This window comes from Chiloscyllium plagiosum, unplaced genomic scaffold (genome assembly GCF_037043375.1).
Source record: "Chiloscyllium plagiosum isolate Xiang-an unplaced genomic scaffold, Cpla_swu_hap1 HiC_scaffold_11, whole genome shotgun sequence".
NCBI classification, from domain to species: domain Eukaryota; kingdom Metazoa; phylum Chordata; class Chondrichthyes; order Orectolobiformes; family Hemiscylliidae; genus Chiloscyllium; species Chiloscyllium plagiosum.
In genome coordinates this window covers 28,548,209-28,565,276 of record NW_028270149.1, presented here as the reverse complement: position 1 = coordinate 28,565,276, position 17,068 = coordinate 28,548,209, and the positions used below count along the sequence as shown (strand labels likewise).

The following is a 17,068-nucleotide window of genomic DNA, read 5'->3' as shown; positions in this document are numbered from 1 at the left end:
AAGGGGATCAAAACTGCTCACAGTACTTCAGATGTGGTTTCATCAGCACCCTGTATAGTTTCAGTAAGACTTCCCTAAGAATACATTCAACTCCCATGAAACTCATATTCCATTAGCCTTTCTGATTACCGGGTGCACCGCATGCTAGCTTTGTGTTTCATGCACATCACCCAGAGTCCCTTTGTGCTGTTATTTTCTAAAAGTTTCTCCATTTATGCTATATTATCTGCTTTTACTCTGCCTTCCAAAATGAGCAATTGCACATTTTCCCCACATTATAATCTATTTGCCAGATTTTTGTCCATTGATTTAACCTATCAATCTCTTTCTGTAAACGGATTCTGTCCTTCTCAAGACTTGCCTTTCCATCTATTTGTGTTATATGCAAATTTGGCTTCCACAAGTCATTAATATGTCTTGTGAACAGTTGCAGTCCCTGCACTGTTCCCAGGTGGAACCCAATCTGTAATGGAATCCATTATCCTCACTCACTGTTTTCTGCCGTTGAGCCAATTCTCTATTCATGCCAACATATTACCCAACGCCATGGGCTCTTCTCTTATGACCCCTTGTCAGGTACCTTGAGATGCTGCAAAGAAAATAGAACAGAATGTTCTGGGGATGAGGGCTTTTACCGACAAGCCAATTAATTTGAAGAAGCTGAGGTTCTTTTCTGTGCAGTGTGATGATGCTGCTCCTTTGACAAGGTTATTTTGTCTTTGCTTTTTTTTCCAGAGGGGTTGCAAAGGCAGAGATTCCAGATATGTCTGGAAATATCTACTTGAGAAGGCTTTTAAGTCTTTCTTTTAAAACACTTGTACAATGAAAGGGGAGTGGCCAGTTCTCCCAGTTCAGGGTTTGGTTTGGTTTGAACAAGCAGACTGTTTGAGGCTGCTGGTCAAACAAACAGCTCCATATTGATCCTGACTCTCTCTGCAATCTCTCTCCTGTAAGAACCGGTGTGATTTTATCTTTTCTTTTAACCAAGGGAGTGTTTATGGAAATGTTGCAAGTATTTGGAACAGCATCATGAAGCTGAAGAGTCAACTGGGTTTTCAAAGAGGTTAAGTTATTTTAAATTCGGTTCTCTTTTGTTCATGTTTCACTTAGTTAGTCTCTAAATAAATTGTTTTGTTTAAAATTGAGTGGATGGGTCAGCTGCATCACTCTTGGAATATCCACTCTACACCTGCCTAAAACATTTAAAAAAGGTTAGGGTCTGGGTTACCTTCTTAAATATATTTTGAGCGTTTTGGGGCCTGGCCCAAAATAGCAGTAAAGGAGATTTAGGGGAGATTTGATAGAAGTGCATTTGATTTTGGCAGATTTGGGTAAGGCAAGTAAAGAGAAGCTGTCCTAATTAGCCATTGTTCTATAGTCACAAATTGAAAGTTATGGGCAAGAGATGCAAGGGGATGTGGGGAAGAACGTCTTAATGCAAGCAATGACTTGGAACTTGCTATCTACCAAAGTGGTGAAATCAATGATGAAAAGAAATTGGATGGTCTTGAAGGAAACATCACTTTGAGAGTGATGTGAATGGAACAGGTGAATGAGACTGACCAGATTATTTACAGAGAGTCAACATAAACATTGACCAAATGGCCAATAATGTGCAATAAAGGCTCGGTCTTTAAATTTGAATCGAAAAGTAGCATCAGTAATGATGATTCAGAAATATTGTGTAAACCCATTGGATTTATTAATGCCTTTCAGGAAAGGAAACCTACTGTGCTTATCTGGCCTGGTCAATAAATGGGTTCACACCCATGGCAAGGTGTTGATTCTCAACTGCCCTCAGAAGTGGTATTGCAAGTTTTTGTATTTAAGAATCAATTCGCAACTACCTTCTCAAGTACAATAAATGCTGGCCTTTCCAGCAATGTTCCCATCCTTTAGACTATCAAGAAGTGCAATATGCAGTATGAGTAGATAAAGATTGATTGAAGAATTGTCACTGCTTTTTAAAGTGCGCTGTTCCTGGTTCTTCTTGGATCAAAATGCACGTAAAAAAGCTCTCCTACTTTGAGCATAGATAGATCACAAATGCATGAACCTTGCTTGAAGACAAAAATTTGTTTGAATTCCTTCCTTTTGAAACAAACAAAAATGAGACACGTTTTGGTGTGAGCTGATGGTTTGACTGACTTGCAACTTAAACTTCAGGCATAGCTGGGATTTGTGCAAAGACAATGGTCTGAGTTGCAAGTTACTGTAAAACTTAGACAAATTGGATTGAATAGCTGCATTAAGCACAGTCTTAATTAGCCCATGTCACTGTAAGGTCAATACTGTATTTCAATTTTTTTTAAAAATTCAGTGTGATGTGCTGGCCAACTCAAAGATACAGGAGCTGTTCCTGATCAATATAGATCAATGGTAACCTGACATCTGTTCAGAATGTAGATCAATGATTTTTCAGACTAACCGGTTCTGAATACAGAGGCAGGATCTTTTAAAACACCATGGGATAGTTGTACTTCCCCTTTTGTGAGGCACTCTAGGTCCCTGCAGGCATAGGTCCCATCATGGCCACGAGTCATGGCCAATAGCAGAACAGAAATATATAAAACAATAGATAACACATACGTAACCAAGGAGAAACCAGCATGGTTTTATAAAGAGGAAGTCATGTCCATTAAGAGGCTACCTTCAACAGCCCTGTCCACTTAGGGAGGTTGTGCAGATGAGAAGGTCAAACAAAGTGCCCGCGACTCCAGGCAGCTGGCAGCTCCAGCAGAAGAGGTCGCTACCTACGTGGCTACCTCCAGAAGAGATGGCGAGATGCCCCATCATGGATGGGTCCTCTGGGGACTTCAAATTAAACTCCTCCACATGATGATCTGCAGTTGCTGCTGTGGTCTTCTGGAACCCAAGGCCCTGGTGGTCAGGGCAGATGCATGAACTAAAAGCCTGTAGCTGGGAGGCCACTCCCAGACACCTGCTGGCTCTGGTCCAACCAAGGGCCAATCAGCTATCAGGAAGATCCTAGCAGTATCACTGATCTTCCCCCAAATGCGCATGTAGTTATTAAAAATTAGCTACCCTTGGAGACTAGGTAGTTATTAAAAATTAGCTACCCTTGGAGACTAGGTAGCCACTCAGCTTCCACACCAGCAAGATGGCACAAAAGGTAGGAACATGTCATGGCAACTACGAGATCACTTTCTTTCTAGTCTTAGAACCTCTATTACTGGTAAAAATCTGCCTATTTATTAAAATTATCTAACAAATTTTAAAACTGAATTGCTCTGGAGAAAGTGCAGAGAAGATTTACTAGAATGTTGCCAGGGCCCTGGAGAATTGTAGCTACGAGGAGATGGGAGAAGTTGGGGCTGTTTCCTTGGAACAGAAAAGGCAGGGGGTGATACGATTGAGATATACAAAACTATGAGGGGTATAGATAGAGCAATCAAGAGGAACCAGTTTCCCTTGACAGGCAGTTCAAAAACCAGGGGTCATAGCTTTGAGCTAAGTGGCAGATGGATTACAAGGGATATGAGGAACAGAAAGTGTTTTTTTGTAGAAGGTGATAGGTGTTTGGAATTCGCTGTCCGAGTTGGGAGTGGAGGCAGACACCCAAAGCTCTTTTATGAAGTACCTGAGTCTGCACCTTAAGTATTGTAAGTTGCAGGGCTGTGGGCCATGGGATTAGAAAGGGCATCTGGCTGTCTTTGGGTCAGCATGGACAAAATGGGCTAAATGCTCCCATTCTGTGTTGTATCATTTCTATGGTTGGAATCAATCCTGTGAAATGTCTCAGTGTTTTGCAATGTTAAGGTTGTTTTGTAAGTTGTTGTTGTAGTATATAAGCATGAGATCTACCAAAAAAAAGAAAAACTAACTACTTTCCAGAGTAAGTGCAGTTTGGGGCAAGCTGTCTTGTTTACATCTCTCCAAAGCTGTCATGCTCACCCGAGAATATTCTTAATTCAAAATATGCTCAGTTAATAACATTGCATAACACCAAGGACTGTCCTATCTAATTAATTTCAATTTCTTCACAACAAATTGCTTAGCAGTCACTAACTCCTGACTGTAATTAAATATTACTGTGGCCTTTATCTAGGGTTTTACTGCAAAGATAGCTGTTGCACAAAGAAAGAAGCCAACAGTAGTTTACTGTTATTTTCATTTCAGAAGTTACGTTCTAAATTATCATTCCAGATGAACAACTGAAACAAACTAGTGTCCCTTATTCTAAGGTGGCATTTAAAACAGATACTTTAATTGGGGATGAACCGTTCTTCTCTTGTTTCGTGTTGTTTACGTTCCTATATATTAAGGCACACAAAATGGGCTGAATTTAGCAATCATGTGGTGGCCTCATCTATTGGTCAGAGAGTTTGTAACAACTCTACTACAGCTGTGACTGTTTCAGGGAACTTCAATATGATTAAATTCCAGTCAGGAATTTATCTACCTATCATCAGCAACTCCTTCGTCTCAGCAGCACTACTGCGGTGTCTGCAATAGACTCCAGGCCAGTAGGAGGGCTGGACAAAAGGGACCTGTATCTGTGGGGTCAGTCATGTGATCCCTGGTGAGTTAGTGGCATTGACACAACAGGGAATTATATTTTTAATTCATTCGAAGGATCTGGTTGATGCTGACTGGGACAACATTAATTGCTGACCCCGTTCTCCCCTTCAGAAGGTGGTGGTGTGCCATCTTCTTAATCTGTTGCAGTCCATTTAGTGTAGATACACCCACAAAGTTATTAGGGAAGGATTTCCAGAATTTTGACCCAGCAACACTGAAGGAGCAACAAATACAATTCAAAGTCAGGATGGTGAAGAACCTGCAGCAAGAATTTAATTCTTACTTTGAATTACTGTAGTGCATCTTGTAGATGACACACAATGCTGTTATGGAGTGTCAGTAGTGGAAGGAGTGGATGTTTGTGGACATGATGCCAATCAAGTGGGCTGTTCTGTCCTGGGTGGTGTCAAGCTTCTTGATGTTATTGGTTCTGCACCCATCCAGAAAAGTGGGGAGTACACAGGTCACACTCCTGAGCTGTGCCCTGTAGATGATGGACAGGGTTTGGGCAATGAGGAAATGAAGTACTCACCATAGGATTCCAATTCTCTGACCTGTTTATAACCACTGTATTAGTCTGGCAAGTTCAGTTCTGTTTCTGGTCAATGGTAACCCCCAGGATGTTGACAGCTGGGGACAGTGATGGTTATTCCATTGAATGTTAGAAGAGTTAGATTCTCTTTTGATGGAGATGCCACTTGTGTGGCATGAATATTATTTGCCACCTATCAGCACACACCTGGATATTATCCACGTATTTCTGCATTTGGACATGCACTGTTTCACTATCCACGGAGTCGCAAATGGTGCTGAACGTTGTGTGATCATTAGCAAACATCCCACTTCTGACTTTATGATGGAGGGAGTATCATTGATGAAGCACCTAAGATACTACCCTGAGGAACTCCTGCAGAGATATTCTGGGGCGGAGATGACTGACCTCCAACAACAATAACATTTTCCTTTGTGCCAGGTATGACTCCAGTCTGGAGAATTTGCCCCCAGTACACACTGATTCCTGTTTTGCTAGGGTTCCTTGACATCAAGGGCTGTCATTTTTATCTCACCTCTCAGATTCAGCTCCTTTGTCTATGTTGGAACCAAGGCTGTAATGAGGTCAAGAGCTGAGTGGCCCTGGTGGAATATAAACTGGGTGTCACTGAGCAAGTTAATGCTGAGCAGACTTTGCTTGATATTACTGCTGATGACCCCTTCCATCACTTTACTGATGATCGAGAGCAGGCTGATGGGGCAGTAACTGGCTAGATTGGATTTCTTTACATTGCGTGAGGAGGAGAAACCTGGACAATTTTCCACATTGTTAGATAGGTGCCAGTGTTGTATTTGTACCTGAGCAGTTTGGTGGGGATTTTGGCAAATTCTGGAGCACAACGGCGTCTATTGTGTTCAACATTTACAGTCAAATGCGATACACTAAATTGCACTTACCTCCCGGCACACTGCTGCTATCTGGCCTTCATCCATACAGGTCTCTGTGACTACATCTGTCAAGGAGCCCCCAGCCAGATATTCCATTACTACCCAGAGCTCATCCCCTACAAGGTAACTGACATTAAAAAAAAAGTGATCACTCAGAAACCTGTTTAAAGAATAATTATTAGCAAATCGCAGGTGGCCCAACATTACATGCAAAGCAGACGTAAACACCAAGATCTGATGTTTGTGGATGTGAATGAAAGGGCAGTTTATGAGCAGACAATGTGCAGTCCAAGACAGTCAGAATCACTCCCTGAATCAGACATGAGCTCCTGTTCCCAATGTGTGAACAATTCAAGCACAATGCCCAGGAGCGTTTTGGCAATTAGCCCCTCTCCCCAGTATTTGTTAAGTTTGATAACAATAAGTATGATAACATTAGGAATAATAATGAGCAATATGATCCTGAAAATGGCAATCACAGCCACGCCTCCAAGTGACTGATGCAAGAGCACCTTTCCAGGAATATTTGTGGATCAGTGAGAATCAGGTATGGGGAACTCATGTGGTGAAGTTTACATGGACTGGGATTGGGCTGATTCCTTTCCAAACCAACGCCTGATTTGAAATGTGGTCAGTGCCTCACTGGCTTTAGATTGCTGGGAGTGGCCTTAAAGGGAGAGTGGGACCACACCACGACAGTTGGGATAGTATTGACTTTGAGCATTGCCACCCAATCTGATCGACTGATGACCAAGGAGGCCCAGTAACATCAGAATGCTTTATTAGCTGTTGATGGGACTACAAGGCCTCCCAAGAAGGAATATGCATAACAGAACTTCAATGTGAGGCTGGAGATTTTGACAGGAAGGATTGGGACACTAATGGGGAGTTTGTGTTTTAGAGGTCATGGGGAGGTGCAGAGTGTCAGTTCTGTCCTGAGGAACAGTGTCCATAATGGACATAGGAGATTCCTCAATAGAGGATATGCCCTTCAATCCAGCTTTTATTCTCAACTATTAAAGCTGTGAGCTGGCCTCCTTCCTTCCATCCACCCACTGTATTAGGGCAGAGGAGGTTCTAAAGTGTTTGGCAACTTAATAGCCATGAATGGGGTGAGAGGGCTGCTTGATGCCTTCACCCACTACCCAAGGTAATACATTCGAAGAGTCTGAGGAAGTGCAGAAAGACAGTAGGCTGGTCACCCACTTTGTTTTGACTGCTCCCCTATTCCCAATACAGTTGTGGCTGTGGTGGTGAGGGAAGGATGGTCGTAAGACTCCCTCATCTTTCAAAGCTTTCTAAAAAAAATAGTTAAACCACAGATTGGCTGGGATTTTTCACTGGAAAGTAGGAAGCTGAGAGGCAAACATATAGATGTTTATAAAATAATGTGGGGAATAGATAGAGTTGGTGGTAGTTGTCTTTTCCCTAGAATGGGGGATTTCAAGACCAAGGGGCACTTTTTAAGGTGAGGAGAGGAGAGAGATTAAAAAAACACGAGGGCAAATTTTTTATTCGTGTGTGGAATAAACTTCCAGGGGAAGTGGTGGATGTGGGTACCTTCACAACGTTTAAAAGGCATTTGGCTAAGTACATGAAAAGGAAAGGTTTGGAGGGATATGGGCCAGGGGCAGGCAGGTGCGACCAGTTTAGTTTGGAAACATGCCGGCATGGACTGGTTGGACCGAAGCATCTGTTTCCGTGCTGTATACTCTATGACTCTATTTACCATTAACAATCTTCCATAGCTATTGAATACTTGTTCAAGTGAATGTCATGTAGCATTTATATCTGAAGCTTTCAGTTCCACACCTGTAGGTATCTACATCATATTTTGCCTGGAGCAGACCAATATTTCTAAACCCACAGTTTAGTGTTTATTATGAGCTCTTTCCATCTTTGTTTAGCCATGATGTGGAGGAGCTGGTGTTGGACGGGGGTGGACAAAGTTTAAAATCACACAACACCAGGTTATAGTCCAACAGGGTTATTTGGAAGCACTAGCTTTTGGAGCGCTGCTCCTTCATCAGGTATCTCTGTGTAAACGCAGACATCTTATTAAGGTGCTTGAGCTTGCCCCTGGTTCAATCATACTTTCATGTAGTGACAGGAATAAGTACATCCTGCATTGACTTCTGTTGTTAATTTTAGACACACATGTCACTTTGTAGTTTCATTGAAGTCTAATTCTCTCCTGCCACCTTCCAGGTGCCTCTCTGAGCAATTCACCATTCAGATTCAGAACTAAATCACCATTCCTTCCCAATGCTGGACTTAAAATGTGGGGCGGCTCAGTGGTTAGAACTGCTGGCTCATAGCACCAGGGATCTGGTTCAATTCTAGTTTTGGGAGACTGTCTATGTGGAGTTTGCACATTTTTCTCATTTTTTTTAGATTACATTACAGTGTGGAAACAGGCCCCAAGTCCACGCCGACCCACTGAAGCGCAACCCACCCATACCCCTACATTTACCCCTTACTTCACACTACGGGCAATTTAGCATGGCCGATTCACCTGACCTGCACATCTTTGGACTGTGGGAGGAAACCAGAGCACCCGGAGGAAACCCACGCAGACACGGGGAGAACGTGCAAACTCCACACAGTCAATCGCCTGAGGTGGGAATTGAACTCGGGTCTCTGGCGCTGTGAAGCAGCAGTGCTAACCACTGTGCCACCGTGCCTCCCACGGTGTCTGCGTGAGTTTCCTCCGGGTGCTCCGGTTACCTCTCACAATCCAAACGATGTGCAGGTTAAGGTGAATAGGCCACGCTAAATTGCCCATAATGTTATGTGCATTAGTTGAGACTGTGTTGCTGGAAAAGCACAGCAGGTCTGGCAGCATCTGAGGAGCAGGAGAATCGGCATTTCCAGCCAGAGCCCCTCATCAGGAATTCCTGAAGGACTCCGGCCCGAAACGTCGATTTTCTTGCTCCTCGAATGCTGCCTGACCTACTGAACTTTTCCAGCAATACACTCTTAACTCTGATCTTCAGCATCTGCAGACCTCACTGTCTCCCTGTTAGATGCATTAGTCAGGGATAAATGTAGAGAAATAAGTCTGGGTGGGTTACTCTTCGGAGGGTCGGTGTGGACTTGTTGGGCTGCAGGGCCTGTTTCCATGCTGTAGGGAATCTAATCTAATCTAAAATCCTGGGACTCCCTCCCTAAGAACACTGTGGCTGTACCTTTGTCATATAGACTGCAATGACTCAAGAAAGCAACTCACAACCACCTGTTCAAGGGAATCTCAGGATAGGCAACAAACACTGGTCTCATCTGTGACATTCATGTCCCATGAAAGCAAATAATTCTTGAATTAATGAAAGAGTTGCAACAAGACGAAACAGGGTAAACACAGGAAGGATATTCCAGTGTGTCCAGAACCAGGGGTAACAGTTTAAAGGGATATGGAGTAGAACATTTAGGACTGAGATTAGGAGACATTTCTTCATCAGAGTGTTGATTCAGTAGAATTTGCTACCACAGAAAGCTGCTGAGAGTAAAACATTGAATGTTTCAAACAGGAGTTAAATATAGTTCTTAGGGCTAAAGGGATGAGCAAGTATGGGGACAAACTGAGAATATGGTACTGATGATACAGGGTGATCTGCCAGGAGCATATTAAATGGTGGAGTAGACTTGAAGGGCCGAATGGCTCACTTTTATTTTCTATGTTTCAAGAGAAAGTACTCAGGGCTATTTGACAAGGCTCCTGGTATTAAAATTTAATCTGGACACTTCTGCGAGAAAAATCATAGGAGTATTATTTTCTTTAAGGACTGGTGTCTTTTTAATATTGTCTTTAAAAACTGTGGACTGCAATGAGAAAGAATTGTTTTTACAGAAAGGGATTTACTGTAATTTAATGCCTATTGTGAACTCTATTTTTGTGGCTGAGTTCCTGCAATGTGCAGGGGGTTAGGAGCTGACAAGCTGTTCTCTCCAGCAGAAGCTGCATGTGCTCTGCAGTAAAAACTCAGTTTAAACCTGAAGAAAACCTGTTACCTCTCTGCAGCAGTTGCTGTGAGCTGTGGCTTTTAAGTGGATAAATCATAGACATTTTACAGATGAACACTGCGCATCTTACAAACTAAGAGGTCTGGCCAGCTGAAGAAGACTCATCTCAACATTAGAATCAGGAAGCAAAGACCACTTAACTGACTTCTGCTTCTTTTTCTCTCTCAATGCATGTGTGTGTGTGTGCATGCACGTGCACATGTTTAAGGGATTAGAGTTTCAGCTTGCTGTGTTGTATCTCTGTTTGCTTGTAGCTATAGGCTAATTACTTGTAATAAATATAATAATCCTTTTCAGTGCAGAAACCTGGTCCACGCTTTCTAGCAACTTTGAGCTGATAGTCAGGTGAACTGGGATGATGTGTGTACTTGTATTTAAAAAAAAACTTTAACAGAAAGAGTGGACCTCAATTTATGGCTACCTTAGTAGGTCACAAGTCTTTGAATACCTCCACATTTTACTACACTACTGTACTAATGGGCTGGGGAAAGAAGGAGGAGAAGGAGGAGGAGGCGACAAGGGGGATCCAGGTGTGGGAGCTTATTTGTTGAAACTTCCACAATTACATCCAAGCAGAATGTGGAACCTCACTTCTTAAGACTCACCTGTCTAAATAGTTCACAATGTTTGCATTCTTATTTTCCCTCATGACAAGGATTTCATTTATAATCAGCTCCTTCTTGGGTTGTTGCTGTAGGTTCATCTGCTTGATTGCCACCTGTAATCAGATTTGGTTGAGGTCAGCAGTTAACAAGATGGTGCTCTGATAGTATGTTTAGTTAAAAACCAAAACAGACCACTTTCAGTCATGGACCCTTTGGTGTGGTAGATTCGGAAGGTGAGGAGAAAGTGAGGACTGCAGATGCTGGAGATCAGAGCTGAAAATGTGTTGCTGGAAAAGCGCAGCAGGTCAGGCAGCATCCAGGGAACAGGAGAATCGACGTTTCGGGCATAAGCCTGAAGAAGGGCTTATGCCCGAAACGTCGATTCTCCTGTTCCCTGGATGCTGCCTGACCTGCTGCACTTTTCCAGCAACACATTTTCAGCTCTAGATTCGGAAGGTCCCAGGTTTAATTTCTGCTTTGATTGGAGTTAGATGTGCAAGTCTGAGTTAGAATTGATTCATTTTGCCTTCATATGGATGGGATTTCTAATTTTGATCGCAATCCAGCATTTTCAGCTTTGATGTACATGTATGTGGGCTATCTGGTGAGAAGGGGATGGAGTTTGATTTGGCTCAAGGTCAAATAGTCCACCTGTAAAGCTGGCCTACAAGGTATGTATGCTTTTCTTTCAAAAGAAATCCAATTGATTCACAAATGATGCTGTTTCAGTGCAAGTACAATTGTAAGAAAAGCAATGTCAAAGCCTGATGAAAGGCTTTTGCCCGAAACTTCAATTTACCTGCTCCCCGGATGCTGCCTAACCTGCTGTGCTTTTCCAGCACCACTCCAAGCTTGACTCTAATCTCCAGCATCTGCAGTATCCACATTTGCCTAATGTCAAAGTCTGTGCTGTCTGCTATTGCTTCGTATTGTTATCTGCCTGAATTGGCCATGTTTCAAACAATGCATGTGGAACAAGTGATATGGAAGGAATTGGCAGCAAGTCAATGAAGAAAGTAAATTCTATATTTGAATTTTCCATCCCTCTCTCTTCACCAGTTTCTTCCTTTGTCTACAAAATGGCCCATACATTCAGAGGGCAAACAGTAAAACGCACGCATACCACTCTTTCAATAAATCAGATATACCACAACACTCAAACAGTGATATCAATAATAAAATAAAGCTATCCCTCCTCCAATGTTTAACAATTCTCATCAAGATAAAAGCCCCAGGGATAAAATATCTCTGCTCTTCTTTGTCAAATGGTGGATGTGCTGAACTGGAAATCAATTTAAATGCAATACAGTCAGACGGCTGTCAGCTTCAGAGTTCAAAATGTCAAACAAACGCCATGAATTTGGAAAGGACAGAGCTCCTCAGAGAAATGTATGCAGAATGTTCTGGCAATTGATTAGAACCAGCCTACAAATGTGAGTCAGCAAAAAGGAGGTGATAGAACTGCAAAATGTTTCTCATATAACAAAGGTCAAGAGAGGTTATCAGTCAGCCTCACTGATGTTCAATATTTATTCTAGATTGCAAGTGCTAGGCCAATTTCTAAAAATTTAGAGACTGTCCAAATGTTAGTCCGATTTGGATTCCATCAGAGAAAATGACAGTGCACAATAATCACACCTCTAATCGATTGTGACTAGACATGTGATAATTTAAGCAAAACATTTGCTTCCATGTTTGATGACTGTAGGGAGCTACAAGACATATCTTATAAAAGACAATGGCAATTAAAATAAAAACTGAAAGAATTACAGATGTTGTAAATCAGAACTGAGGAAGGGTCACGAGACCCGAAACATAACTCTGATTTCTGTCGACAGACACTGCCAGACCTGCTGACCTGTTGCAATTAAAATAAAACTGGCTCTCCTGCTTTGTAATTTACAGAGCATACTTTGAGTGCTTCTTTCTGAAGGTCTAACAACATTTTAGGAATAAGTTATACACAGGGGTCAGAATTTACTATTCCCCCCATGGCACATTTTGATGCCCCAGAGAGTGGGCACTCTTTTGGTCAGGTCCGTGCCTACTGGGGGCCATGCTGAATGCCCATCTCTGCCCAAATCATTCCAGGGATGGTGAGGTTCGCAGATGGGGACTTTGCCCAAATGCTAATTGAGGTTTTTAAAATAGACTATCAATGGCTATTTAAGGGCCTCATCAGGTTGCTGCTAGTTATCAACCAGCAGCTGGCAGGGGGAGTTGCCTTCTGGGTAGTGCAATAACAAAACCCTTTATGGCAGTAAGTACCACACACTGCAGCTACTCCTCAGTTTGGTTGGTCAGCAAACCCAGCAGCACCAGAGACTGGTAGAGGATGCTGCCGGTACTGCATCCAGTTTCAGGTAAAGGCCTCAATGTCTCCTGGACTAAAGGTCTCTGTTTAAAAAAAACAGGCTGGACAGTATTGGTAAAGCCCACTCAACACTCGATACAAGTCTGCTCCAGTTTAAACATACTCTGCTCTAAACTTGGAAGAAAAGAGATTTAGGAGGACAAGAGACAGGATCTTTGATTCAGAGGTGAGGGCTTTGGGCAGGGTGCATGTGGCCACAATAAAGGAGGCGGAGTGGGGGGGTGGAAGGACTTGTGGGAGGGGGTCTGTGTGGGGAGGAAGGAAGAAGTCTACTATCTGGTGGAGGAAAGAGGCCTTGATGCACAATTTCAGCATCTAAAATGATGGGACCCCATAGGAGTTAGCAAGTTTTGAGAAGATTTGTAGCTTAGGTTAACGTTCTGAATGTAAGTTTGCTCGCTGAGCTGAAATGTTCCTTTTCAGACGTTTGTCACCATACTAGGTAAGCTCATCGGTAAGCCTCCAGAGAAGCTCCAGGGGAGGGTCATTGATGACGTTATCTACTATGGTGATGAAATGTCTAAAAACGAACCTTCCAGCTCAGCAAGCAAATTTACATCCATGATGGGACTCTGTTTCCTTCCTGCACTTTTAAAAGCTGGTAAACAAAAACAAGCTGTCCACTCCCACCCACCTGCCCACACACCCCCTTTGACCCCTCCCCCTTCCCCACCTCACCATTCTACCATTTTTGTGCTGTTGTCAAGATAATATGGGGTCAATTGAGCTTTTCATAATTTCAATTGAGCCTTATTGATTCACACCTGGTGGGTGGACTGCTGATTTTGGCACCCATCTACCTTCCATATTAAAGGGTTAACCTGGGAGTGGGTGGGAAGTGGGTCATTTGGACAACCTCCCTTTTTTAATGAAAGCCCCCACCATTGAAGACTGTAATTTCCAGCAAGGGGGGTTCTCTCATTTATATCTGTCCTCTGAGTAGTGCTGTCTGTAATGGAGAGCTCCTGGCCTGGTTGATCAGCAGGTTCCGGGGGCAGGATTTTCACCTCCAGGAAAATCAAAATGGAGACCACTAATATGATCGATCTTCTCCAATATGAGGCCCTCAGCTACTGTCCAGCCTGCAGCCAAGACCTGTGTTTCCCAGATTAAATGCTGCCCTGCATGTTTTATAAGGTTTTCAAATGGAAAAAGGAAACCATAAAATACATCTATGGTATACAAGAGGCAGTGGTACAATAAGAGATACATCTTTCATATAGGTTATGGTATGTTTGCTAGTATCATATGCTGTTTCACTTAGAGAGGTGCATTACATACAGAGATAGCAGAAACTTTGATTCAATAGACAGCATTCCAGAGAGTGTACTATACTCTAGAATTGCCAAAAAACAACAATATTGAAACTTGTAAGAACACATACTTACCTCTTGCCCAGTGGCAATGTCTATTGCAGTGTATACAGTGCCTGATGCTCTAAAGAAATAAAGTAAAATAGGAACTATTAGCACACTCAATGTCAAACATTTCTGATATTTTCATGGACATTACTCAGTGAAGAATAGAGCTGCATTTCAAGTTCTGCACCAGAAGTCCACAACTAGCTCCAATAGAGATAAGAACAAAGTGTAATACAAAGCACAAGTCTTTGCTTGGGCCAGAATGTTGTATTCATCGTGAACCTGCCAGATTCTGTTGCATTGCTAGGGCAGTTCCTGAGAGACAACAGACTACATTTTATACAGTATTGTTCAGAAGAATCTACAAGATAACACCGAGGAGGGTTTTTGTTTGAAATCATGGGAAAAATTGAAAGAACACACCGATCATTTCTAACTTTCTTAAAGGCTAGACTTAAATATGGATTATTATTTCACATAAATTTGCATATAATCATGAGTTGATTTTCTGAAACACAAGGCTGAGCACTATTCCAAACTGCTGGAAAGCTTCCTGTTCAGGATGGGTTGAATTTTCATTGAACTTCATATAAACAAGCCCAGAGTCCATCTTTTTACATGGCTACGAAGAGAATAATCCAATTTTCTAAACGTTTAATCAATTGTTATCTCAACCTTTTGCTTGCTTTCATCAGTATATTTGACTCCATCTTTTATCAATAGCATTTAAAAAAGTATCATCACAACTAATTGCATTTTTCCTTCCTTTTTCTTTTCCATTCACCCTCCTGAGTTTAGTCAGGATGTGAAAGCTCAGTCAATTTCACCAAGAAGTGCAGGGCAGAAGAGTGAGATGTCTTGCCTCCTCAGAGACGCAAAGGTGGGGTCAGAGTGAGAGCCAATTGGAACAACTGAAATAAATTTATTGGAGTTAAGGCACTAATTATAGATTATTAAAAAAAAGAAAGAAAGAGAGATGTAGGCATATCTCTAACAAGGCAGCGAAACTAAGTAAATTGAGAAAGTTTCAGAGAGGTGCTAAATGAATATTTTTCATTTGTTTTCACTCAAGAAAAGGAGAATATTGTAGAGGAGAAGACTGAGATATGGGCTATTAGACTAGAAAGGATTGAGGTTGGTAAGGAGGAGGTGTTATCAATTCTAGAAGGTGTGAAAGTAAATAAGTCCCCTGGGCTAGATGGGATTTATCCAAGGATTCTCTGGGAAGCTGGGGAGGAAATGGTGGAGCCTTTGGCCTTGATCTTTGGCTCGTCATTGTCTACAGGTTTAGTACCAGAGGACTGGAGGATTGCAAATGTTGTGCCCTTGTTCAAGAAGGGCAGTAGAGATGACCCAGCTAATCATAGACCAGTGAGCCTTACGTCTCTTGTAGGAAACGTTTTGGAAAGGACTATAAGAGATAGGATTTATAATCATCTCGTAAGCAACATTTTGATTGGACATGGTTTCGTCAAGGGCAGGTCATGACTCACAAACCTCATTGACCTTTTTGAGAAGGTGACCAAGCATGTGGATGAGGGTAGGGCAGTTGACGTGGTGTACATGGACTTCACTAAAGCCTTTGATAAGGTTTCACATAGTAGGCTTTTGGAGAAAATGTGGAGGCATGGGATAGAGAATGATTTAGCAGTTTGGATTAGAAACTGGCTTTCTGTAAGAAGGCAGTGAGTGGTGGTTGATGGAAAATATTCAGCCTGGAGTCCGGTTACTAGTAGTGTGACATAAGGATCTGTTTTGGGACCACTGCTGTTTGTCATTTTTATAAATGACTTGGATGCAGGCATAGCTGGATGGGTTAGTAAGTTTGCAGGTGACACTAAAGTCGGTGGAGTAGTAGACAGTGTGGAAGAATGTTGCAGGTTGCAGGGGGACTTGGATAAACTGCAGAATTGTGCTGAGAGGTGGTAAATGGAGTTCAATGCAGATAAATGTGAGGTGATAATGCAGATAAATGTGGGGAGCAAACAGGAAGGCAGAATGCTGGGTCAATGGAAAGACTCTTGGCAGTATAGATGTGCAGAGGGATCTTGGTGTCCATGTATATAGTTCCCTGAAAGTTGCCACCCAGGTTGATAGTGCTGTTAAGAAGGCATAGAGTGTGTTTGGTTTTATTGGGAGAGTGATTGAGTTCTGGAGCTGTGATATCATGCTGCAACGGTACAAAACGCAAGTGCGGCCTCACTTGGAATACTGTGTACAGTTTGGTCGCCCCATTACAGGAAGGATGTGGAAGTATTGGAAAAGGTGCAGAGGAGATTTACCAGGATGTTGCCTGGTCTGGATGGAAGGTCTTATGAGGGAAGGCCGAGGGAATTGTGTCTGTTCTCATTGGAGAAAAGAAGGCTAAGTGGGGGGGGGATTTAATAGAGACATACAAGATGATCAGAGGATTAGATAGGGTGGACTGTGAGAGTCTTTTTCCTAGGATGACGACATTAGCTTGCACGAGGGGGCATAGCTGCAAATTGAGGAGTGATAGATTTAAGACATATCAGAGGCAGGTTCTTTACTCAGAGTGGTAATGGTGTGGAATGCCCTGCCTGCCAATGTAGTTCACTCAGCCACATTAGGGGCATTTAAACAGTCCTTGGATAAGCATATGGATGATAATGGGATAGTGGGGGATGGGCTTAAATTAGTTCACAGGTAGTGCAACACCGAGGGCCGAAGGGTCTGTTCTGCACGGTATTGTTCTATGTTTACAC

The 17,068-nt window shown here is 42.5% G+C and overlaps 1 protein-coding gene across 6 annotated transcripts in view; it reads right to left on the bottom strand.

Moving 5' to 3' along the window:
* The window catches only part of LOC122557344 (serine/threonine-protein kinase PAK 3), a 244,078-nt gene that overhangs the window by 21,065 nt on the left and 205,945 nt on the right, over positions 1-17,068 (bottom strand). For all 6 annotated transcript variants that reach the window (XM_087991933.1, XM_043704954.2, XM_043704956.2 and 3 more), the window contains 3 exons: positions 14,370-14,418; positions 10,608-10,720; positions 5,992-6,109 (listed from right to left, as the gene is read on the bottom strand). In XM_087991933.1, coding sequence (XP_087848059.1) covers positions 5,992-6,109; positions 10,608-10,720; positions 14,370-14,418 — 280 coding nt within the window. The remainder of the gene's footprint in view (positions 1-5,991; positions 6,110-10,607; positions 10,721-14,369; positions 14,419-17,068) is intronic.